General features: G+C 45.7%; 1 protein-coding gene across 3 annotated transcripts in view; it reads left to right on the forward strand.

Annotated features, from left to right (window-relative positions):
- The first annotated feature begins 375 nt into the window (after positions 1-375).
- The window catches only part of TMEM184B (transmembrane protein 184B), a 63109-nt gene continuing 36777 nt past the window's right edge, over positions 376-26707 (forward strand). The window contains exons 1-2 of one of the 3 annotated variants that reach the window (XM_044301836.1): positions 376-648; positions 3907-4059. In XM_044301836.1, the coding sequence (XP_044157771.1) occupies positions 3967-4059 (93 nt within the window). In that variant the 5' untranslated portion in view covers positions 376-648; positions 3907-3966. The remainder of the gene's footprint in view (positions 649-3906; positions 4060-26707) is intronic. The other 2 variants (XM_044301835.1, XM_044301837.1) reach the window with 2 other exon arrangements.

Genomic DNA, 26707 nt, shown 5'->3' on the forward strand with positions numbered 1-26707 from the left:
ACATCGGAGCCCATACATTCTAATACTGTACTGAGACGGAACTCCATACAGAATTATTCCGAAGTTTTGAACGAAGCAACTTCGTGGCCCAATATCAGTCTCTAACGTAAGGCGGAATTCACACATGGCAGATTTTGTTGGAGAGCGTTTCTATGACTGGAAAACAAATGTTTTCTACAGAGTCTGCAGCATGTTGGCCAGCACCTTGACATCCGCCCCGCTGTAATCCACATCCAGCATGCTGTCTCCTGGCCACACTAATCTAGTTATACAGGTCGCCGCGCAACGCGCACATCCCTTTAAATAGAAACTTACGTCACCTGCAAACCACGCCCATCCACTCAGGTGGGCGGAGACTGCAGGGAACCACTGACGTCCGCACCTCTCCCTCTTCCCCTGACGTCGCTGTGTACACAGAGCCAAGCAGGCACGGCTAGGAGGATGCCAGCTTGTGGCGCATGCGCGGAATAGCGGATCTGGAGCAGCACACCACACAGCTGCCTGCCTCCTGTATGAGCTGTCCGTGGCCGGTACCGCAGTGCGATTACTGCTCCGTGTCAGCCCGCGGCTGTGGAGCCGGATGCCCGGGGCGTCTGCTGGAGAGGGTGAGCACACACAGACTTCACCACATAAGAAGTGCGGGCTCAGGTGAGGGAGCAGTCCGGGTGACGGCCGCTGATTGGCTGCTGGAGGCGCACGACCTCTTGGCGCTCTTATTGGGGGTCTGTAGGAGCCTGGGTGGCCTGGATACTGGGCTGTGATTGGCTGGGACAGGTGACCCCGCCTGTTGCGCTGCCGTGGACTGCGGACGGCCTAGTCCAGCTCTCACACCCCGGCTGGAGCGGGACTGAGGAGGAGTGGGGACTTCTATCAGGAGCTCCCACTGCCTAAACTATTAGACCACAGAGAAGGCTTATCTTCTCCTCTAGTCACCTATCAATCCTGCAGAGGAGAGGACACAGGTGTATCTTCTCCTCTAGTCACCCATCAATCCTGCAGAGTACACAGGTGCATCTTCTCCTCTAGTCACCTATCAATCCCGCAGAGGAGATGGAGGACACAGGTGCATCTTCTCCTCTAGTCACCTATCAATCCCGCAGAGGAGATGGATAACACAGGTGCATCTTCTCCTCTAGTCACCTATAAATCCTGCAGAGGAGATGGATAACACAGGTGCATCTTCTCCTCTAGTCACCTATCAACCCTGCAGAGGAGATGGAGAACACAGGTGCATCTTCTCCTCTAGTCACCTATCAATCCCGCAGAGGAGATGGAGAACACAGGTGCATCTTCTCCTCTAGTCACCTATCAATCCCGCAGAGGAGATGGAGAACACAGGTGCATCTTCTCCTCTAGTCACCTATCAATCCCGCAGAGGAGATGGAGAACACAGGTGCATCTTCTCCTCTAGTCACCTATCAATCCCGCAGAGGAGATGGAGAACACAGGTGCATCTTCTCCTCTAGTCACCTATCAATCCCGCAGAGGAGATGGAGAACACAGGTGCATCTTCTCCTCTAGTCACCTATCAATCCCGCAGAGGAGATGGAGAACACAGGTGCATCTTCTCCTCTAGTCACCTATCAATCCCGCAGAGGAGATGGAGAACACAGGTGCATCTTCTCCTCTAGTCACCTATCAATCCCGCAGAGGAGATGGAGAACACAGGTGCATCTTCTCCTCTAGTCACCTATCAATCCCGCAGAGGAGATGGAGAACACAGGTGCATCTTCTCCTCTAGTCACCTATCAATCCCGCAGAGGAGATGGAGAACACAGGTGCATCTTCTCCTCTAGTCACCTATCAATCCCGCAGAGGAGATGGAGAACACAGGTGCATCTTCTCCTCTAGTCACCTATCAATCCCGCAGAGGAGATGGAGAACACAGGTGCATCTTCTCCTCTAGTCACCTATCAATCCCGCAGAGGAGATGGAGAACACAGGTGCATCTTCTCCTCTAGTCACCTATCAATCCCGCAGAGGAGATGGAGAACACAGGTGCATCTTCTCCTCTAGTCACCTATCAATCCTGCAGAGGAGAGAACACAGGTGCATCTTCTCTAGTCACCTATCAATCCTGCAGAGGAGATGGAGAACACAGGTGCATCTTCTCCTCTAGTCACCTATCAATCCTGCAGAGGAGATGGAGAACACAGGTGCATCTTCTCCTCTAGTCACCTATCAATCCCGCAGAGGAGATGGAGAACACAGGTGCATCTTCTCCTCTAGTCACCTATCAATCCCGCAGAGGAGATGGAGAACACAGGTGCATCTTCTCCTCTAGTCACCTATCAATCCCGCAGAGGAGATGGAGAACACAGGTGCATCTTCTCCTCTAGTCACCTATCAATCCCGCAGAGGAGATGGAGAACACAGGTGCATCTTCTCCTCTAGTCACCTATCAATCCCGCAGAGGAGATGGAGAACACAGGTGCATCTTCTCCTCTAGTCACCTATCAATCCCGCAGAGGAGATGGAGAACACAGGTGCATCTTCTCCTCTAGTCACCTATCAATCCTGCAGAGGAGATGGAGAACACAGGTGCATCTTCTCCTCTAGTCACCTATCAATCCTGCAGAGGAGATGGAGAACACAGGTGCATCTTCTCCTCTAGTCACCTATCAATCCTGCAGAGGAGAGAACACAGGTGCATCTTCTCTAGTCACCTATCAATCCCGCAGAGGAGATGGAGAACACAGGTGCATCTTCTCCTCTAGTCACCTATCAATCCTGCAGAGGAGAGAACACAGGTGCATCTTCTCTAGTCACCTATCAATCCTGCAGAGGAGATGGAGAACACAGGTGCATCTTCTCCTCTAGTCACCTATCAATCCCGCAGAGGAGATGGAGAACACAGGTGCATCTTCTCCTCTAGTCACCTATCAATCCTGCAGAGGAGAGAACACAGGTGCATCTTCTCTAGTCACCTATCAATCCTGCAGAGGAGATGGAGAACACAGGTGCATCTTCTCCTCTAGTCACCTATCAATCCTGTTACTTGCATAGAGGAAGCAGTGCAGATGTTTACCTCTGTTAATGGCTGTCTTAAAGGGGTTGTCCAGGATCAGTAAAAACATGTCTGCTTCTTCCAGAAGCGGCACCACCCCTGTCTGCAGGTTGTGTGTGGTATTACAGCTCAGCATTAGTCACTTCACTGGCTGAGCAGTAGTACCAGACACAGCCCATGGACAACCTCTTTAGGTCTGATGGTCCCTGGACATTGTGCTCAGAAGGTGGGCATTGCAGAGATGGTGGGCTCTGGACGTACTCCATATTCCTGTGTCCTAAAGAGAAGGGAAGCTAAATGGCTGCACTTTGTGAACAAGACCTCAGAGCCCCCTCAGTAAGCACGCCAGGTAGTGCGCCTCTGGTTGTTTCCAAGGACTTTGTTTCTGGAGAAGTCCTTCAGCAAGGCGCTGGTTCCTCAGACCAGCCCAGGGCCTTCATGTGACATTCCCATTGTAGCAGCTAGGAGAACTCAACATCTCAGCAGCATGGGAGAGCCTCATAGAACAGTTCTCCGGTCCAGGGCACTCTTGACGGACCCCCCTAGGACTCCTGCATTGCCTAGTAGGGGTTGTCCAGATGTGGCATGCTCCTTCAATGGAAGAGTGTTTTTTCTGGTGGGTTATTGGGGGGGAGACGACTATACCTCTACCTGGTTATGCTGATCATCCACAGAACAACCTCTTGTGAAAAGGGTGGGGCCCGGTGGGGATCAGTGACCCTTCACCTCCCACAGGTCAGGAGGTTGCAGTGCTTGGGTCTGTTCCTTTTTTTGATTGGTGGAACTCTGACCACCGTTCTCCAGACTCGCATGCCATTCCTGAAATGCCATTGTGTCCGCCCAACTTCTCTACAAAGCTTTCTAAAGATCTTTAACTTTTTTGTATTTTCTCGTTGTAGGTACCCAGAACAGCTTCCTGAAGTAAGGGGGATCCTCTGGCCCCCAGCGATGGGGCCCCTATGTACTTAAGACGCAGAATCTGCTCTCGGCAGGGTTACCTAATGCTTTTTCTGCTTACTTTGTCGGAACGGGCCGAGCACTCCGAATCACAGGTAAGTCCCTACAGAAGACATGTAATCCATGCCCTAGCGCCCTTCACATGTAGCTCTGTGTATGTGTGGAATATGGCAGTGTAGACCTGGACAGCAGGAGTTTACCCCGGCGTGCCGTGCTGTATTTGCATCTTGAAGAAACCACAGCAAGTCGAGGTGTAAGGTGATCCTTATGGTACCACACGTGCACTGATGGGTTTTGCCATGGGTTGGATTATCTCCATCGCACCAACCTAATTTCACAAAAATACATTTTATTGTTTTATGAAATTGACCCATCGGAATTTTTCTATAGTGCGGCGAGAACGCAGAAGGCTCCGACTCCCTCCATGTTCTCCTGTCTAGTGTATCTATTCAGAGCCTGCCAGCAGTGCCCTGTGATTGCTTGCTTGAAGTATTGTTATGGGTGCCCTTACAGAAGAGTTAGATGCCCTTCTCGGATTTCCGGACGGATACTACTTGGAGGAAAGTGCTTTATGTGTATTAACTTAAAACGGAATTCCACTTGGAAGAATAAGGCTACTTTCACATTAGTGTTTTTTGCGGATCCGTCATGATTCTGCAAAAATGCTTCCGTTACAATAATACAACTGCATGCATCCGCCATGAACGGATCCGGTTGTATTATGTCTTCTATAGTCATGACGGATCCGTCATGAACACCATTAAAAAGTCAATGGGGGACAGATCAGTTTTCTATTGTGTCCGAGAAAACTGATCCATCCCCCATGACTTACATTGTGTGTCAGGACGGATCCGTCTTTCTCCGCACCACATGGCGGACAGAAAAACGCTGCAGGCAGTGTTTTGGTGTCCGCCTCCAGAGCGGAATGGAGACTGATGCATTCTGAGCGGATCCTCTTCCATTCAGAATGCATTAGGGCAAAACGGATCCGTTTTGGACCGCTTGTGAGCGCCCTGAACGGATCTCAGAAACGGAAAGCCATAACGCCAGAGTGAAAGTAGCCTAAGGTGTCCTGCACTTTGTATTGTAAGTGACCCATGTAAGGATGACCTTGCTGGCTGCAGAGGGACAGCTGCTGCTCCAAGCCCTTCACATGGTCAGAGGTTGTCCCTTCCACTCTGGTCGCTTAGGAGAAGAATTGAAATGTGCAAAACCCCTTTAAGGCGACATGTGTTGGACTGTATATTATTAAATATAAATGGAGCTAGAACATTCAAAACTAGAAGCCACTCGTCATCAAATAAAAAAATCCTATTGTCTTTTCACTCGGTGTGAGTTTGGGGAAGGCTGCCTGGAGGCACTCTGAACTAAAGATCCGTGTCTTTGTCTTGCCCCGGCGTCAGCTAATTGTCATGTAGCTTTTATTACCTGCCAGCGGTAATATGGAAGCCGCCCGTATACTGTAAGTTACACCAGTGTTGGTGTAAGCACTGAGCAATCAGCTGTGACAGAGCTAGAAAGCGTCCTTGTGTACTTAATACTCTGCGGGCTTCTCTCTGTGTGGATAGCGGTTTATTATTTACTCTGCTTTTCCACAGTTCCTCGCTAAAACCATATGATGGGGCGGTGGACGAGTGCTTACGTAATTTTTATTTATTTTTTTGCGCTTGGGACTCATGCACATGAACGTATTTTCTTTTCGTGTCCATTCCGGTTTTTTTTGCGGACCGTATACGGAACCATTCGTTTTAATGGGTCCACAAAAAAATAGAACATGTCCTATTATTGTCCACATCACGGACAAGGGTAGTACTGTTCTTTTAGGGACGGAAGTCTTCCGTATTTTTTGTGGATCCGTTTTTTGCAAAATTCCGACAATAATGAATTAAAAAAGAAAAATGATTGCATTTTTTTTCCATTTCCCAGCATACCTGCCCTATGTTGGGATTCCGGTTGCATCTTCCTGTTACTATTGGATCCGACCATGAAGCGTCTGTGGTCGTGGCAGTAGATTCTGTAAGTGGTCGACTCCCTGCACTTTTTTCAGGCCCACAGACCGGTCAGAGAGCTGGAGTATGTGGAAATGAATACAATGTAATAAGTTCATTATCCTAAGGCCTCACGCACACGACCGTTGTTTTGGTCCGCATCTGAGCTGCAGTTTTGGCGGCTCGGATGCGGACCCATTCACTTCAATGGGGCCGCAAAAGATGCGGACAGCACTCAGTGTGCTGTCCACATCCGTTGCTCCGTTCCATGGTCCGCCAAAAAAATATAACCTGTCCTATTGTCTGTTTTGCAGACGAGAATAGGCAATTATATTCATGGCTGTCCGTGCCGTTCCACAAATTGCAGAACGCACGCAGACGCCATCCGTGATTTGCGGACCGCAAAACACACAACGGTCATGTGCATGAGGCCTAAATGGCGATCCAGCAGTTGAGACATAAACTGGTACCATGAGTCTGGGGGCAAGTTTTGTGGCACTTTGCCCTGTGGTTAGTTAGTAGCTTGGGAATGTTGTCTCTAGACAAGGCGGTTCTGGGAAATGTAGGTGGCACGTTAAATGGGGATCATCTACATGTTGCAGCAATTCCTGACCTGCAGTGGGAATTGTAAGGTTGCCTTTACACGCAGATTTTTTTGGCTGAAAATTCAAAGACTGAAAATCGGTTCCATTCAATTGAATGGTGCAGCAAGCACATGGATTTCTGTAAGCACTATTAAGGTGAATGGAACTGGTTTTCGGGCGTGGAATTTTCTGTGGCATGTGAAGGTGCCCTAAAATCTGCAGTATGTGAGTTATTTTTGCATATTTCACCTTTAGCAATGCATAGGTGAAATCCGGGGCAAATCCACATGTAACGCACACACTGCGGAAAGGCACTGAGATCTGTGTGCAAATACCATAGGAAAATTAGCATCAAGTGAAGGCACATGTGCAGGGCAGCCTTAGTGACCAATCGCTGTACAGGGAGTGCAGAATTATTAGGCAAGTTGTATTTTTGAGGATTAATTTTATTATTGAACAACAACCATGTTCTCAATGAACCCAAAAAACTCATTAATATCAAAGCTGAATATTTTTGGAAGTAGTTTTTAGTTAGTTTTTAGTTTTAGCTATTTTAGGGGGATATCTGTGTGTGCAGGTGACTATTGCTGTGCATAATTATTAGGCAACTTAACAAAAAACAAATATATACCCATTTCAATTATTTATTTTTACCAGTGAAACCAATATAACATCTCAACATTCACAAATATACATTTCTGACATTCAAAAACAAAACAAAAACAAATCAGTGACCAATATAGCCACCTTTCTTTGCAAGGACACTCAAAAGCCTGCCACCCATGGATTCTGTCAGTGTTTTGATCTGATCACCATCAACATTGCGTGCAGCAGCAACCACAGCCTCCCAGACACTGTTCAGAGAGGTGTACTGTTTTCCCTCCTTGTAAATCTCACATTTGATGATGGACCACAGGTTCTCAATGGGGTTCAGATCAGATGAACAAGGAGGCCATGTCATTAGATTTTCTTCTTTTATACCCTTTCTTGCCAGCCACGCTGTGGAGTACTTGGACGCGTGTGATGGAGCATTGTCCTGCATAAAAAATCATGTTTTTCTTGAAGGATGCAGACTTCTTCCTGTACCACTGCTTGAAGAAGGTGTCTTCCAGAAACTGGCAGTAGGACTGGGAGTTGAGCTTGACTCCATCCTCAACCCGAAAAGGCCCCACAAGCTCATCTTTGATGATACCAGCCCAAACCAGTACTCCACCTCCACCTTGCTGGCGTCTGAGTCGGACTGGAGCTCTCTGCCCTTTACCAATCCAGCCACGGGCCCATCCATCTGGCCCATCAAGACTCACTCTCATTTCATCAGTCCATAAAACCTTAGAAAAATCAGTCTTGAGATATTTCTTGGCCCAGTCTTGACGTTTCAGCTTGTGTGTCTTGTTCAGTGGTGGTCGTCTTTCAGCCTTTCTTACCTTGGCCATGTCTCTGAGTATTGCACACCTTGTGCTTTTGGGCACTCCAGTGATGTTGCAGCTCTGAAATATGGCCAAACTGGTGGCAAGTGGCATCTTGGCAGCTGCACGCTTGACTTTTCTCCGTTCATGGGCAGTTATTTTGCGCCTTGGTTTTTCCACACGCTTCTTGCGACCCTGTTGACTATTTTGAATGAAAAGCTTGATTGTTCGATGATCACGCTTCAGAAGCTTTTCAATTTTAAGAGTGCTGCATCCCTCTGCAAGATATCTCACTATTTTTGCCTTTTCTGAGCCTGTCAAGTCCTTCTTTTGACCCATTTTGCCAAAGGAAAGGAAGTTGCCTAATAATTATGCACACCTGATATAGGGTGTTGATGTCATTAGACCACACCCCTTCTCATTACAGAGATGCACATCACCTAATATGCTTAATTGGTAGTAGGCTTTCGAGCCTATACAGCTTGGAGTAAGACAACATGCATAAAGAGGATGATGTGGTCAAAATACTCATTTGCCTAATAATTCTGCACTCTCTGTATGTCCGCCAACAAACTCCAGATGTCCAGCATTCAGGAATGGAACTAGACTCAAACAGCTGCGTATGCAAGTAAGCAACTAAAAATATGAAAACACTTAGGAATGTAGTAAAATATGTTTTTCAGTATTATAAGGTTTGTGGGAAAGGCCCTTTAGGGCACCTGCACATGCAGATTACGCCAGTTTTTTCCATGCAGATTCTGTACTTAGGCCCCATTCACACGTCCGCAATTTCGTTCCCAGCACGATGTGCTGCCTGGATACGGAATTGCGGACCTGCACTTCCGGGTCCACAATTCCACTCTCGACAAAAATAGAACATGTCCTATTCTTGTCCGCAATTGCGGACAGGAATAGGCATATTCTGTTAGTGCTGTCGATGTGTGGAACGCACATTGCCGGTGTCCGTGTTTTGTGGATCCGCAAAACACGTTCCGGACGTGTGAATGGAGCCTTATACAGTACCAGCGAAGTTTATGAGGTTAGACAAATGGACACTTATCTTTTTCATTCTTTGCAGAAATTGAGCTGCCGTACAGATTCTGAAATCCGCAGCTTGTCAATTGCTTGTACGAATTTCACTCTTTTCAGTGGAATAGTGAGATCTGTGACCAAACAGCATCAAATCCGCACCAAAAACTGCAATAACACTTGCATTTATTCGGTGTATATGTTCACAGAAATCCATGTGGACAGCTTGTAGCCCTGTGCAGCCTTAAAGGGGTTGTCCGCCCATACATTTCATGACCTAAGGTCAGGATAGGTTCATCAGTAAGATTGACGGGGGTCCGACTCCCGGCACCCCCACCTATCAGCTGTTCGTTACACTGAACATCATCTCGGAAGTGCTGTGTAATGACAAGTACGCAATTTGTAATGAAGTGGAAGCAGCGTTTGCATTTAGTGCCACCTCCTCGTCGGATTCCTGCCCATCTGATATTGATGACCTATCCTGAGGATGGCTCATCAGTATATACTGTCTGCACAACCCCTTTAAGTTGCTGGCTTTCTTTCTTTCCCTTCACTATTGTCTGTAGTAAATATATTTATATTAAAACGATATAATATCCGCAGGTTGAGCATGCCTGGTTTAGGCCACTTGACATCACATTCATTGGTCACATGGCCTAGGAGCAGCTTTAGCCTCATAGAAGAAAATGAGGCTGAGCTGCAGCTCCCCCGACACCGGATGTTTTCATTCACGCACGGGGAGAAGCTGCAGTGGCGGTGTGGGGAGCCAGGTAAGTATATTCAATGTGAAGGGCCCGGCTTATGGGGGGAGCAGTTTATAATCTTGGATAACCCCTTTAAACTACAAACCGGATTCCAAAAAAGTTGGGACACTATACAAATCGTGAATAAAAACTGAATGCAATGATGTGGAGGTGCCAACTTCTAATATTTTATTCAGAATAGAACATAAATCGCGGAACAAAAGTTTAAACTGAGAAAATGTACCATTTTAAGGGAAAAATATGTTGAATCAGAATTTCATGGTGTCAACAAATCCCCAAAAAGTTGGGACAAGGCCATTTTCACCACTGTGTGGCATCTCCCCTTCTTCTTACAACACTCAACAGACGTCTGGGGACCGAGGAGACCAGTTTCTGAAGTTTAGAAATAGGAATGCTCTCCCATTCTTGTCTAATACAGGCCTCTAACTGTTCAATCGTCTTGGGCCTTCTTTGTTGCATCTTCCTCTTTATGATGCGCCAAATGTTCTCTATAGGTGAAAGATCTGGACTGCAGACTGGCCATTTCAGTACCCGGATCCTTCTCCTACGCAGCCATGATGTTGTGATTGATGCAGAATGTGGTCTGGCATTATCTTGTTGAAAAATGCAGGGTCTTCCCTGAAAGAGATGACGTCTGGATGGGAGTAGAGATGAGCGAACCTCTGTTTTAAGTTCGGCGTCTAAAGTTCGGGTTTGGATTAGCGGAGAATCCCGATCTGGAACCGGATATGGATTCCGACTTCCGTTGTGGTCCGTGGTAGCGGAATCAATAATCGGCCATTATTGATTCCGCTACCACGGACCACAACGGAAGTCGGAATCCATATCCGGTTCCAGATCGGGATTCTCCGCTAATCCAAACCCGAACTTTAGACGCCGAACTTAAAACAGAAGTTCGCTCATCTCTAGATGGGAGCATATGTTGTTCTAGAACCTGAATATATTTTTCTGCATTGATGGTGCCTTTCCAGACATGCAAGCTGCCCATGCCACACGCACTCATGCAACCCCATACCATCAGAGATGCAGGCTTCTGAACTGAGCAGTTGATAACAACTTGGGTTGTCCTTGTCCTCTTTGGTCCGGATGGCATGGCGTCCCAGATTTCCAAAAAGAACTTTGAATCGTGACTCGTCTGACCACAGAACAGTCTTCCATTTTGCCACACTCCATTTTAAATGATCCCTGGCCCAGTGAAAACGCCTGAGCTTGTGGATCTTGCTTAGAAATGGCTTCTTCTTTGCACTGTAGAGTTTCAGCTGGCAACGGCGGATGGCACGGTGGATTGTGTTCACTGACAATGGTTTCTGGAAGTATTCCTGAGCCCATTCTGTGATTTCCTTTACAGTAACATTCCTGTTTGTGGTGCAGTGTCGTTTAAGGGCCCGGAGATCACGGGCATCCAGTATGGTTTTACGGCCTTGACCCTTACGCACAGAGATTGTTCCAGATTCTCTGAATCTTCGGATGATGTTATGCACAGTTGATGATGATAGATGCAAAGTCTTTGCAATTTTCCGCTGGGTAACACCTTTCTGATATTGCTCCACTATCTTTCTGCGCAACATTGTGGGAATTGGTGATCCTCTACCCATCTTGGCTTCTGAGAGACACTGCCACTGTGAGAAGCTCTTTTTATACCCAATCATGTTGCCAATTGACCTAATTAGTGTTAATTGGTCTTCCAGCTCTTAGTTATGCTCAAATTTACTTTTTCCAGCCTCTTATTGCTACTTGTCCCAACTTTTTTGGGAGTTGTTGACACCGTGAAAATTTGAATCATACATTTATATATTTATACATTATACATTTTCTCGGATTAAACGTTTGATCTGTCATCTACGTTCTATTACAAATAAAATATTGACATTTGCCATCTCCACATCATAGCATTCAGTTTTTATTCACAATTTGTTTAGTGTCCCAACTTTTTGGGAATCCGGTTTGTACACTTAGTCCTCATACACACAATTATAAGTATTTTGTGGTCCACAACTTGCTGATCTGCAAAACACGGATACCGTTTTTGTTGCAGACCCACTGACCATACTCTTTTAGGCTCCTTTCACACCTGCGTTCAGGTGTCTGCTCGTGAGCTCCGTTTGAAGGGGCTCACGAGTGGCCCTGAACGCAGCCGTCTGGCCCTAATGCATTCTCAGTGGAGGCGGATCCACTGAGAATGCATCCGCCTGCCAGCGCTCAGCCTCCGCTCCGCTCAGTGAGCGGACACCTGAACGCTGCAAGCAGCGTTCGGGTGTCCGCCTGGCCGTGCGGAGGCGAGCGGATCCGTCCAGACTTAAGTCAATGGGGACGGATCCGCTTGAAGATGACACCATATGGCTCAATCTTCAAGCGGATCCGTCCCTCATTGACTTTCAATGTAAAGTCTGAATGGATCCGCTCAGGCAGCTTTCACACTTAGAAATTTTTTCTAAGTTCTAATGCAGACGGATCCGTTCTGAACGGAGCCACCGTCTGCATTAATATGAGCGGATCCGTTCAGAACGGATCCGATCGAACGCAGGTGTGAAAGTAGCCTTAGTTTATCCATGTGCTTTCCACATCCGTATGTCCATTCGGCAAAAAGATAGAACATGTCCTATATTTGGCCGCAAAATGCTGACCATGGACCCATTTTATTGCCTTCTAAGTGAAAATACAGATGCAGCACAGACGGTATGTGTATTTTCCGGATCCGCAAATTTGTGGACCACAAAATAATTATGGTTGTGTGCATGAGGCCTTCCTATAATACTTGATTGTGACTTCTTTGAGCTCATCCTGTTTTTCGGTACGTACTGGGATATTTACTGGTGTTAGATGCTTCTGGTATGTGGCACACCAGTGCGGTGTACAGTATGTTGCACAGCAACATATTTTACTTCCATATGTTGTATACAGAGAATGCATGCTTCTGAAATATCTCACATTTTTAAGAGTTTGCCCAGGAACTGGTCATACGGTATGTGGGGTACCACCCTCCTGACTGTCCACGGATAAGGGGCTCCAAGTCCTTCCGCCGGAAAGCCTGACCATGCTGCCAGTCTGTGGGTGGCAGATCTGTCGTGGCTGTGCTCAGCTGGAAAGTGACTGTTCACCCTCTGCATGCAGTAGACTGACACTGGAGGGATTCTTCTGCTGCAGCCACCTCTTTCTCTTGAGTACTGAACACGCCTTGAGTTTCTGCCAGCAATGTGACTTACTAATGCTATTATCTAGTCAGATCCCTGCATCGCTCCTCTGGAGGGATGAGTCACGGAACCTTCACTGTGCTGGCCTACATGAGCAGATGACATTTTGTATCTAAAGAAACCGATGATGGTCATGTAGGGGATGCTGCAGTGCGGTGATACTGATCCCTCATCAAGTGTATTTGTAAGCACAGTTTTCACATTTACTTCACTGCAGCCAGCAGAAAATCGCTTGTCCAAGAGGACCGTAAATAAAAATGCCAAAGGTGCATGTGAAAAACCTCAATTTTATCCACAGAGCCCCATCCACATGTTCTGTAATTTGCTGCAGAGATTGTTTTTGAATGAAAGCTGCATTTAACAACCAAATTCTGTTAAAGGGCATCTGTCAGCAGATCTGTACCTATGACACTGACTGACCTGTTACATGTGCCCTTGGCAGCTGAAGGCGTCTGCGTTGGTCCCATGTTCATATGTGCCCGCATTGCTGAGAAAAATTATGTTTTAATACATGCAAATAAGCCTTTAGGAGCAATGCCCTCATTGCTGTTACACCTAGAGGCTCTGCTCTCTCTGCAACTGCTACCCCCCTTTGCATTTTGATTGACAGGGCCAGACACAACGGTTTCACTGCCTGGTCCGGTCAATCAAAGTTGAGAGGGTGCGGCAGTTGCAGAGAGAGCAGAGCCTCTAGGTGTAACGGCAATGCTCTCATTTCTCCTAAAGGCTCATTTGTATGTATTAAAACATAATTTCCCTCAGCAATGCATCATGGGACCAACACAGATGCCTTCAGCTGCCAAGTGCGCATGTAACAGGTCAGCCGGTGTCATAGGTGCAGATCTGCTGACAGATGCCACCCTACCCTATATTATCAAACATGTCCGCCTATTTACTATTGCTCATGTGTCCCTACCAGTGGCTTATTCCCCTCACTATAGAAATGTGAAGATCTTGAAGTCACTGGTATTGAAAGGGTTAAAAAAAAACATGGCGAGGAGGAGATCTAAACAGACTGCTTTGTAATAGGGAGTCTTTTTGGATCTTCTTATTGCATACCAGGATTCCAAAGGGCATGAATAATGGACACGATCTCATCTTTGAATATTGATTTTATATCCTATACGACTGAATGTGATTGATTTATTTTTCCTTTTGTAGAAGCTTGTTTTTGCAAGTAGTTTTGTGTTTTATGATGTCGCCAGACAATGGAGGAGTGTCTGAAAATTGGGCTACACAGTATGGTCATGAATAGGGCCTCTTGCACGTGAACATTGTGCATCCGTTCCGTGCATTGGGGACCACAATTTGCGGTCCCCAATGCACGGGCAACGTCCGTGCGGCGGCCGGGAGGGATCGGGACCCATTCAACTTGAATTGGTCTATGATCTGTCCGCACTACAAAAAAAAATAGAACAAGTTCTAATGTATTATTATTATTTTTTTTTCATTTATTTATTATTATTTTTTAATGGCGGTGTGGAGACACTGACGGAAACATCACGGAAGCACTCTGTAGTGCTTCTGTTCCGTATCTCCGTGGTTGGGTCTGCATCCGTGATGTGGAGTACACACGATCCGGTGCCCGTGTATTTCGGACCTGCCGTGTGCGGGTCCCAGTATGGCCACAGGCACACAACGTTCGTGTGCAAGAGGCTTAAGACAATTGTCGAAATGTGTAGTCCGTAAAGCTTTCTGATCAGCTCATGGAATTTTAAAGGATCATAATAAAGAGATTGGATTTTATCCGTAGTGCATGTGCTAGATTTTTCAGGTTTTTTTTCAATAAAGAAATGTGAAGGTATATCGGGATGATGGTGTTTTCTTCAATTATGTTTTATTTTTTTTAAACCGCATCAAACCCTCTATCTCCGTGATAAAGACAGCCGCTGACTTAGAAATAACTAGAAGAGTTTTTTTGTCGTCGCAGCTCATTCAGTGTCCTCTCCCAGCCTTTTTGTTAGTCTTGTTCAATGCTTCAGCGCTAACAAATGCTTGCAGCAGCGCTTATTGTAGAGAGAGCCTCAAGCATGAGTCTTGTTAAGACCACGTACTGAAAGCTTTCTGAGGGGGGGGGGGGGCTTTCAATCTTCATGTATGAACAGTACCGTTCAGTTATCACCTGTGACATTATTTATCAGGGTAAGAACAGACAGGCCGGATGCTGACAAAGGCAACAGGGTTTTACGGTAATACCTTGGTATCACCTGCAAAATCATACAGCGATTGGTTCCTGCATGTGGCTGGGGTTTCGGCTGCATGCGGCCTACAGACTGCCTGTTTTTACCATCATGGAGAGACGGCCTTATTATGGACGTCGCTTGTGAGGGCCGGATAGGATGTGGGTGCATCGCGGGAAAAATGCATGATTTTTCCGCGCGAGTGCAAAGCGTTTAAATGCGTTTTGAACGCACATGAGAAAAATCGGCATGTTTGCTTCCCAGACCCGGACCTCATCACAGAAGTTTGGGATCGGTGTAGTGTAGATTTTATTATTTTCCCTTATAACATGGTTATTAGGGAAAATAATCGCATACTTAATTCAGAATGCTAAGTAAATTAGGGATGGAGGGGTTAAAATAAAAATAAACGCCCCTCATCCACTTGTTTGCGCAGCCCGGCTTGTCTTCTTCCTTCTTCTTTGTGGATCTGGGAGAAGAGGACCTTTGGTGACGTCACTAGGCTCATCGCATGGTCCATCACCATGGTTTAACCCCTCCAGCCCTAATTTACTATGCATTCTGTATTAAGAATGCTATTATTTTCCCTTATAACCATGTTATAAGGGAAAATAATAAAGATTGGGTCCTCATCCCGATCGTCACCTAGCAACCATGCGTGAAAATCGCATCGCATCCGCACTTGCTTGTTGATGCTTGCGATTTTCACGCAGCCCCATTCACTTCTATGAAGCCTGCGTTGCGTGAAAAAACGCATAATATAGAGCATGCTGTGATTTTTTTTATTTTATTTTTAATTTTTATTTTTTCTCCACACAACACACAAGTGATGCGTGAAAATAGCTGCTCATGTGCACAGACCTATAGAAATGAATGGGTCTGGATTCAGTGCGGGTGCAATGCGTTCAACTCGCCCGTGTAAAAGGGACCTAACTGTTTTGATCCTCCTTTTGATAAATGTGGATGGGTCACCCACTTAGCAGTTTTATTTCTCCCCTCAGTAAGGCCTCATGCACACGACCGTTACTTTTTTGCGGTCGCAATTTGCGGAACGGGCGGCCCATTGTAGAAATGCCTTTTCTTGTCCGCAAAACAGACAAGAATAGGACATGCTATTTTTTTTTTTTTTTTTTTTTGCGGGGCCATGGACTAGAGCAACGGATGCAGACAGCACACAGAGTGCTGTCCGCATCTTTTGCGGCCCCATTGAAGTGAATAGGTCCGCACCCGAGCCTCAGAAACTGTGGCTCGGATGCGGACCCGAAAAAACGGTCGTGTGCATGAGGCCTAAAGCATCGCTCATCCCCATACTGATCACTGTTTGCCAGCAGCAGATCATGATTAGTCAGCACGATCTGCCACCTACAACAAGGTTTTTTAAACCTGTTGAAAGATCCGGATTACCCGATGAACAAGCGTTTTCTTTTTCATCGGGTGCTTGGCGGCAGTATTACACTGCCTGATCATCGCTAACTAGCATTTCTACGAATGAGGTGGGATCAGGACAGGTTTTGTGTGAACTGATGGGACAGCGGCCATTTTGTTTCTCCTGATGATTGCTCCCCAGACAAAACGAGCCATTATAAATAATGAAAGGTATTTGAGAATATATTTATAATAAAGTAATATTTAAGTATTTTCTTAATTCCCAGGGAACTCCTTAAAATCAGATATTTGGTGGATGATTGTTTTCTACAGCACGCTGCAATCCCGGGCTGTTGTTGCGACAGCTCAATCCTGCTAACGTGACAAGGGACAGAAATATGGTGTCCTCCAAGTAGACACTTTACCCTTTCCTGTAAAGAAAAATAAAAATGTTCACACCTTCCATTCACACAGCAACACTTTTACCATACATCTGTAATAAAATGGAGGCCCATAATGCCATAGGATGACTACTGTCCCTATCTGCACATGCAATTAACCCCAAAAATATTTTAACCCCAAGATTATTTTATACCAAAGTACAGATGCCAAATACATGCCAAGCAACTGGGGCAGGCTTCAAACCTTAAAGGGAATCTGTCACCTATTTTGACCATATCAAACCGTTTACATAGCAATGTGTAATAAAGTACCTTCTTAGGCTACTTTCACACTTGCATTCGGTGCGGATCCGTCTGGTATCTGCACAGACGGATCCGCACCTATAATGCAAACGCTTAGATCCGTTCAGAACGGATCCGTTTGCATTACCATGAACCAAAAAAAAAATAATATATATATATATTTTTTTGTTGTTGTTCATGATAGTGCAAACGGATCCGTTTTGACTTTACATTGAAAGTCAATGGGGGACGGATCCGTTTGAAAATTGAGCCATACTGTGTCAACTTCAAACGGATCCGTCCCCATTGACTTACATTGCAAGTCTGGACGGATCCGTTTGCCTCCGCACGGCCAGGCGGACACCCGAACGCTGCAAGCTGCGTTTGGGTGTCCGCCTGCTGAGCGGAACGGAGGCCAAACTGAGCCAGACTGATGCATTCTGAGCGGATCCGCATCCACTCAGAATGCATTAGGGCTGGACGGATCCGTTCGGGGCCGCTTGTGAGAGCCTTCAAACGGAACTCGCAAGCGGAGCCCCGAACGCAAGTGTGAAAGTAGCCTTACCTACATGTGTCTTCTTTCTTTTATTCAACTTTTCATTCTTATTAAAAAGCGATTTTTCTGATATGCAAATGAAGTCTCAAGGTGCCCAGACGGGCGTTATTACTCTGCTCTAGTGCCCAGTAACGCCCCCCTGCAGTGCCCAGCCGGCCTTTCTTCCAAGCCCAGCACGCCTCCTAAGGAATAAATGTCCCCCCACATACTTGCTGAACGGCACCCAACCCCCCCCCCCTACGTAATTTAATTTATGCACTGCATCGTCTGTGCTCCCTCCTCTCTTTGCCTACGGCGCCCTTGCTTCCTCCTCTAGAACCTCTCGGAGGCAACAGCGCTCCGATTGCGTCACTGGGCTCAGCGCATGCCCAGTGGCACATGTGGGTAAGAAGGTACTTTATTGCACATTGCTATGTTAACGGTTTTATATGGTCAAAATAGGTGACAGATTCCCTTTAAAGGCAACCTGGCAAGTCTGAGCTGCAGGCAGAGGTTATAGAGCAGGAGGAGCTGAGCAGAGGGATATATAATATATAGTTTATGGGAAAAGATTCAGTATATGACTGACTGTCCATCACTGATAGGACCATCTCCTTGACATCAAAGCTCAGAATGAACAGGAATTGAATCAGTGTTCCACTTGCGGCAGCAGATCCCGCAAGCTGTTTCAGCAGAGCAACCTGCCAGATTTCGCCGTATCAGACATCGCCGGGTTCTACAATTCACTGCTGAATCCCAGTTTACTATAATGGAGTCCTGCGTTGATCCAGCCACTTTCCAGGATAAATGCAACAGTTTTTGTCCGGCTGGCACTTGTACCGGATCAGGCATGCCGCAGATGCAAACGTAACCCTTACTTACCTGTGTACGTCGCTGCTCTGCTGTTCCACACTGGTCTCTGTTTACTTGACCGCAGCGATATACGACATAGGTACGTTTGATGCTCTGAGAAAAGCCAACATGTCTATATTCACCTATTCTAAAAGTCGTTAATGACGTCCTGAAAGGGATCACGTGTCTTCACATCTGTGGGCGTTGTTTAGCCATACCTAAACATTGGCCATAAGATGGACCTTGTGGCCCAACACCCGATAGCTGACCTCATTTTCAAAGTATACAATTTATCTGTTTGATTTTAAGACATCTGAAAGACAGGTCCACTCCCTACATTCCAGTCATGTAACACTCTGTATCGTGAAGCTTTCTTTGGGAAAGATCTCAGCAGATCAGATCTGATTCCATCATTGGTTCTGAACATGTAAGTCCTACAAGGAGCCATAATACATCTATGTGCATGAGCCCCGAAATTCTTATTTTTGTTCTTTTGTGAAGCTCTGTGCCTGTGTTATTTGTGAATGTCTTGGCTTCTTTCACATTTGACTATGTAATCCTTCAAAGTGTAGTGCCCTTTACATACAAGACTTTGAGAAAACAGCGGGGTGGACTGAAGATGGCTGCATCCTGTTAATTGGGGTGTTCTCTTTGTAGTTGGTGGTTTCCTTTTGGTCGGGGCTGGTCTGTGTTTGCTCGTCATTCAAGCTGTGACAGCACAGAGAATTTCTTTGCAGAGGAATGTGACTTTTCAGCTTGCTTTTATTCTATTTTCTTTTCTTCCACCAATGCACCTTCTCATGGTAGGCATTAGGTGCCTTATTCTGGAGTGCTGTCTGACAGTGTCCTGTGCAGCAGTAATTAGGGTACAGCCACAGGGTCAGGATTCTGCATGCAGTTTTGGAAGCCCAAACCAGTTGGGAATTAAAGGGGTTTTATGAGATTTTTCCTCTGCATAGGTCATCAGTATCTGATCAGTGGAGGGCCAACATCAGGGACTACCACCGATCAGCTGTTTGTGAAGGCACCAGCGCTCGCAGCTTGTAGGCTAGTGTTGACCTGTTCATCAGTCACGTGGCCTAGGCGCAGATTAGTCCCATTCAAGTGAATGGGGCTGAGTGCGATACCAAGCATAGCCGCTATATAATGTACGGCACTGTGCTGGAAAACCCTTTTAAAAATAGAGAGCAAACCCGACCATGTGGCTATAGCCTAAGAGCCTAGCTCCTGCTCTAACTCCTGGGATCAGAGGAACCTCCTTGTCTGCCCATTGATTGCCATGGTCAAGGGGGACCATTGCATGATCAAAGGTAACTCCTTTCCATTGGGTCACTGGGTGTCCTAGAAAGTGCCAATGGTCCCCCTGTACAATAAGCATAGGGCAGCACTTGAAGTGCCCTCACAGCAGTCTGTGTCAGTGACCGGGACTAATGTACTAGACCAGGGGTGTCAAACTCAAATTCATCGGGGGCCGCATCAGCAGTTTGGTCACCCTCAAAGGGCTGGTTGTATCGGACTTATGGGGGATCTGTGGGTGACACTTATGGGGGATCTGTGGGTGGCTCTTATGGGGGATCTGTGGATGACACATATATAGCATCTTATGCTATGTGTCATCCACAGATCCCCTCCATAAGTGTCCCTGTAGTGAATGACCCTCAATACACGGGCTAGGGGCCGGCATCTGTGTATTACCGGTACTTACAACTACAAGCGCTCGCCGGCAGGAGGCAGGCCGGGAGGACAGGCGCTGGCAGTGTGAGTCATACGTCATGCGCCCACGCCGCCTGCTTCATTCATAAAGTTGGCGGTGCAGGCGCGTGACGTATGACTCACACTGCCAGCCCCCATCCTCCCAGCCTGCCTCCTCCCTCCTCTCGGCGAGCGCTTGTAGTTGTAAGTACCGGTAATACACAGCGCTCCTTATGCGATTTATTATCGCTTCCTGCAGGGGCCGCCTGCAGGAAGTGATAATAAAAGGTGAAGGCTGGCGGCGGCTACGCGGGCCACATGACGAGGTCTGGCGGGCTGGATTCGGCCCGCGGGCCTTGTGTTTGACACCCGTGTACTAGACTATAGGACTTTGCAAACACATTACAGATTTGTCCTGTCACACTAATGAAGAAAAAAATGTAAAAGCTATTCCTACTGAAATGCGGTGAGGCAACAGGGGGGTAATTTAAGGGGTTATCCGCCTGGGAGGAGTTGCTCACCTGTCTGCAGTCCTGACGTTCCAATTTCACAGCCTCTTTGGGAGACTGGAAGTGGCATGGTCACAAGACCACAGTGGCCAGTCACGAGAAAGGGACCACAGTGCTGGAACAGCAGGACTGCGGACAGGCGAGTGTGTGTGTGTGTGTGTGGTTTTATTTTTATTTGTTTTGTCTGTTTATGTTTAGGGAATTTATTTAATTTGTGCTCCCGTCTTTTGTTTGTGCCGTAGCAATAAGGAAATGTGAAGGACCTGTGATCCCTTTTGTGTGTTGTGTTTCTGCTCTAATAATTCTGGTTTGGTTGTTTTGACCCATATTTTGTGAGCACTGTAAACCCTGATCAGTGCTGACACAAGGCAGGCTTTCTACCTAATCCCCTCATGCTGAGTCTCATTCACAATGCGGAGAGCTCCTGTTGTGTTTGCTTATTTTTCAGGTTTATGAAGGAGATGTAGTTAAAGCCTTGTTGTATGTGTGTTTCATTGTGTGACTCTTATTCGTGCTCCGAGCCACAGGGTTAGGTTGTGCTCATACATTAGTGTGGAGAAATCTTAAAGGCACATCCAGTACATTACAGCAATGTTTTACAAATTAGGAAATTGCTCTTTTACCCTTTCAGCCCCGGAGGTTTTTTGTGTTTCGGTTTTTTACTCCCTGCCTTTCTGGGCTTTAACTTTTTTTTTTTTTTTTTCATTCGTTCGCATAGCCATATGAGGGCTTGTTTTATGCGGGACACATTGCACTTTCTAATTCCAACATTTAATATTGCATGTGATTATAGTGGGGAGCTGGAAAGAAATTCCAAATAGGATAAAATTGGAATCAAAATGCAATTCTGCAACAGATTTATGGGTTTTGTTTTAACAGCGTTCCCTATACGTTAAAACTGACCAATTACTTTCGTTCTCCAGGTCAGTATGATTATGGTGATGCCACATGTGTGTATTTTTTCTAGAGTTTTTATACTGAAAAAAAAATTAAAGTTTGGGGAAAGAGGGGTGATTTGAATTTTTAAAAACATTTATATATACAGTATATGGACACACCTTCTCATTCAAAGAGTTTTCTTTATTTTCATGACTATGAAAATTGTAGATTCACACTGAAGGCATTAAAACTATGAATTAACACATGTGGAATTATATACATAACAAAAAAGTGTGAAACAACTGAAAATATGTCATATTCTAGGTTCTTCAAAGTAGCCACCTTTTGCTTTGATTACTGCTTTGCACACTCTTGGCATTCTCTTGATGAGCTTCAAGAGGTAGTCACCTGAAATGGTCTTCCAACAGTCTTGAAGGAGTTCCCAGAGATGCTTAGCACCTGTTGGCCCTTTTGCCTTCACTCTGCGGTCCAGCTCACCCCAAACCATCTCGATTGGGTTCAGGTCCGGTGACTGTGGAGGCCAGGTCATCTGGCGCAGCACCCCATCACTCTCCTTAATGGTCAAATAGCCCTTACACAGCCTGGAGGAGTGTTTGGGGTCATTGTCCTGTTGAAAAATAAATAATGGTCCAACTAAACGCAAACCGGATGGAATAGCATGCCGCTGCAAGATGCTGTGGTAGCCATGCTGGTTCAGTATGCCTTCAATTTTGAAGAAATCCCCAACAGTGTCACCAGCAAAGTACCCCCACACCATCACACCTCCTCCTCCATGCTTCACGGTGGGAACCAGGCATGTAGAGTCCATCCGTTCACCTTTTCTGCGTCGCACAAAGACACGGTGGTGGGAACCAAAGATCTCAAATTTGGACTCATCAGACCAAAGCACAGATTTCCACTGGTCTAATGTCCATTCCTTGTGTTCTTTAGCCCAAACAAGTCTCTTCTGCTTGTTGCCTGTCCTTAGCAGTGGTTTCCTAGCAGATATTCTACCATGAAGGCCTGATTCACACAGTCTCCTCTTAACAGTTGTTCTAGAGATGTCTGCTGCTAGAACTCTGTGTGGCATTGACCTGGTCTCTAATCTGAGCTGCTGTTAACCTGCGATTTCTGAGGCTGGTGACTCGGATGAACTTATCCTCCGCAGCAGAGGTGACTCTTGGTCTTCCTTTCCTGGGGCGGTCCGCATGTGAGCCAGTTTCTTTGTAGCGCTTGATGGTTGTTGTGACTGCACTTGGGGACACTTTCAAAGTTTTCCCAATTTTTTGGACTGACTGACCTTAATTTCTTAAAGTAATGATGGCCACTCGTTTTTCTTAGCTGCTTTTTTTCTTGCCATAATACAAATTCTAACAGTCTATTCAGTAGGTCTATCAGCTGTGTATCCACCTGACTTCTCCACAACGCAACTGATGGTCCCAACCCCATTTATAAGGCAAGAAATCCCACTTATTAAACCTGACAGGGCACACCTGTGAAGTGAAAACCATTTCAGATGACTACCTCTTGAAGCTCATCAAGAGAATGCCAAGAGTGCGCAAAGCAGTAATCAAAGCAAAAGGTGGCTACTTTGAAGAACCTAGAATATGACATATTTTCAGTTGTTTCACACTTTTTTTTTATGTATATAATTCCACATGTGTTAATTCATAGTTTTGATGCCTTCAGTGTGAATCTACAATTTTCATAGTCATGAAAATAAAGAAAACTCTTTGAATGAGAAGGTGTGTCCAAACTTTCGATCTGTACTGTATATGTATATAATATATATATATATGTATATAATATATATATGTATATAATATATATATATATATATATATATATATATATATATATACAATTTCCCACCCCCCATTGGTAACTATATAACAAGCAGACATTAGATTTGCTTCTTTTATAGACTCCAATGCGTTAACATTGGAGTCTGTGGGGATTATACTATGTTCCTATGGAGTAGAAATAGTAAGTTGTACAGCTCACCCAATTTCATCCTGTGACTCTGTGCACGGAGCTGACCCAAGCCAGTCCAGACATCATGAAGTGTAGAAAAATAGAGGCTTCAGCACTCGTGGTAAAGTTTTGTAGGTCCCGGTCTTTATTACACCAAAATTGTATAAGCATATACAGTGGCACCTGTAAGGTTGATTGTGCTTATTAAATCAATCCCTTTCTTTTGTCTGTAGCTGCAGCGATATCTGCCTTTTTATTCATATGCAAATGAGCTTTTGGAGCACTAGGAGGCTGGGCTGAATCCTGGAAGCACTGCTTTTGTAACACCCCTTGTGCTCTGCTCACCCCCCCCCCCCCACCCCCTTGATTGACAGAGCTAGACATCAGCAGGGTGAGGGCAGCGCTGTGTCCTAGCAAGTACTATAGCCTTACTACCTGAGAAGAGTGGATTTCTATGCTTAGGAAGCGAATGTGTACCGGTATATTACTGCTTTATTCTTTTCCATACTTTTATTTCTTCTGGTCCCATGTTCTCCAGAGGCATGCCTGCTAGGACTACTGGAAGAGGAAAATTGGCATCATGGCATGCTCATTTTCCTTAGAGAATCTCTTTCCATGACACATAGTTGTATAGCACTTAGGTGGTATAACCCGGTCAACCCCACTATAAGTGTAAAAACTACAAATAAACCAAATACTGACTGTGTAAGCACCAAAAATGTCCTTCCATTTAAATGTACTGTTGCAATTAATTCATAGTAAAACGAGTTTTTTTAAAAGTGTTGCACCATTTGTCTTCTCCAGCCCGGTTATGTTCTCATACTAATCTATTGCAGGCTGCTGAGTCCCATTCAGTGTAAAACTCATCAGATGACCTCTCCGACAGCTCAATGTGTAACACTCCTCTGATCTTCTGTAGGCAAAGCTGGCATATTTATAACCTAAATATAACCCTCAACAGGGACTGCAGACCGAGCCGTGCGAGCGCTCATCTGACGGATTTTAACCTATTATCCGGCCATTGCATTAGAGAACATTTCCAAACGAGCATGTAGAAGTTATACTTTCAATTGTGGATAAGATGTAGCAACTAAGGGCTGGTTCACATCAGAGTTGATCTTTCCGATCTTCTGTATCATCGGAGGGATAGCAAAATCAAAAGAAATGTCATTTTGCGCCATATATGCTTGAAATGGTGCTTCACGTCAGTGGTTCTCAACCTCCAAAGGAGTATGTGCCACAGGGTGAGGGGTACGCGGGGCTGCCCTAGCATTTAGGGGGGCTTTATTACTCATGGGAAACTGAGAGGAACAGGATTACTAGAATGGGCACTGTGGGGGCATCATTACTATTGGGGACACTGTAGGAGCACTATTAATACTAAGGGCGCTCTGGGAGAGGATTATTACTATTGGTGGGCCTTTTGGGAGGACTATTGCTATGGAAAGTATCAGCTTAGCACTATTATTTTGGGGGACGCCATGTTTATGGCACTATTACAGTCATGGACACTATTTGCTGGGTGCAATTATTTTTTAGGGAACTGTGTGCAAGTAGTTATTGAACAGGGCACTTTTTTGTGTGGTAGTATTTTCAGGGGGTCTGTCTGTTACCACAGTATAGTATTGAGGGGCACAGTATTGGTGGTAGCAGAATGGACCTGGGTTAATAGAAGTTAGGGATCGACCGATTATCGGTTTTACCGATATTCAGGATTTCGAAAGGTATCGGCATCTGTTTTGCTGATAATGAATCGGGAACAAGGATCGCATTGCTCTCTGCACTCTCCGTGTTCCCTCAGCAGCACAGGGGAGAAGGGAGTAGTGTCTCCCTCCCCCCTGTGCTGCCACTGAGAGGACAAGAGGAGGGGCCACTGTGCCACCAATGATGATAACTAACTCATTCATTTAAATTCAGCAGAAGGCGGGAGCTGGCTGCAGAATCACATAGCCGGCTCCCGACCTCTATGACAAGTGGCTGCGATGGCCACAGGATCCCCTCTCCCCTCCTCATTGGTGGTGCAGTGGCAGCTTCTGATCGGAGCCCCAGCAGTGTAATCCTGGGGCTCCAATCGGTTACCATGGCAGCCAGAACACTACTGAAGCCCTGGCTGCCATGGTAATCTCCCTACTGCTGTGTGTACTATGCACAGGGCAGCAGGGAGTGTGTGAACTCCTATTCACCCTGATAGAGATCTATCAGGGTGAATAGGACAAGGGTTCTAGCCCCTAAGGGGGCTAAAAGTTAGTAAAAAAAAATAAAATAAATATATATATGTATATTAAAAAACAAACACCAAAATATTAAGTATAAATGAAAAATAAAGCTATACAAAAAAAAGCTACACAATAACAATAAACATGTTCATTTTCAGCAGATTTGTGTAGGAATTTTTTATTTTATTTTTATTCGGTATCGGCTCTAAAAAAATCTATATCTGTTGATCCCTAATAGAAGTAGTGATGGGGAACCACCTCCTTGCAGAGTGTTCACATTCAGTTTGCTTCGTCAAGAGGTTGGTAACGCCTTGTTTTTCTCAGAGGATAAAATGATGTCTTTCCCCTTCTTCTTTTTTTTTTTTTTTAAACACAATCCCTTTCTCTGCACATTTAAAAGCTTCAGCTAAATCTCTCTGAAGGATTAATTAATAGCAGATAGAATTCCTCCGCTGAGATTCCTGTTGTATTAATCGCTGAAGAGTGAATGACCTTTCTAGATCATTGATTTATTCCTCTTTCCAAATGGTATTGTAGTAATCTCCTCGCTAACGCTGGCTTTATCTTCACCACCTTCCTGCAAATAACATTTATGAGGCTCTCCGCTCCCGCGCAGCCTGTTCAATGGGGACCAGTGTGATTTACATAGTAACCATGCCAGGCTTTGCTAGAACACAGAATGTTATTAGGCAAACGAATATGGAGACACGTTTGTGACCAGGACATTAATTGTACCAGATGTTGATTTCATATTACAGCCTGCAAACGACTGGAGTCAGGGATATGTTCACACTGCGTTCAGGACTTGCATTCTATGCACAAGCAAAAAACAGGCTCTTTTAGCATGCACTTGGCTAGGAAGTCTAGGTTTACCCCTTTATCTGCTAGGAGAATTT

Source organism: Bufo gargarizans, chromosome 7, assembly GCF_014858855.1.
Source record: "Bufo gargarizans isolate SCDJY-AF-19 chromosome 7, ASM1485885v1, whole genome shotgun sequence".
Taxonomy (NCBI): Eukaryota; Metazoa; Chordata; class Amphibia; order Anura; family Bufonidae; genus Bufo; species Bufo gargarizans.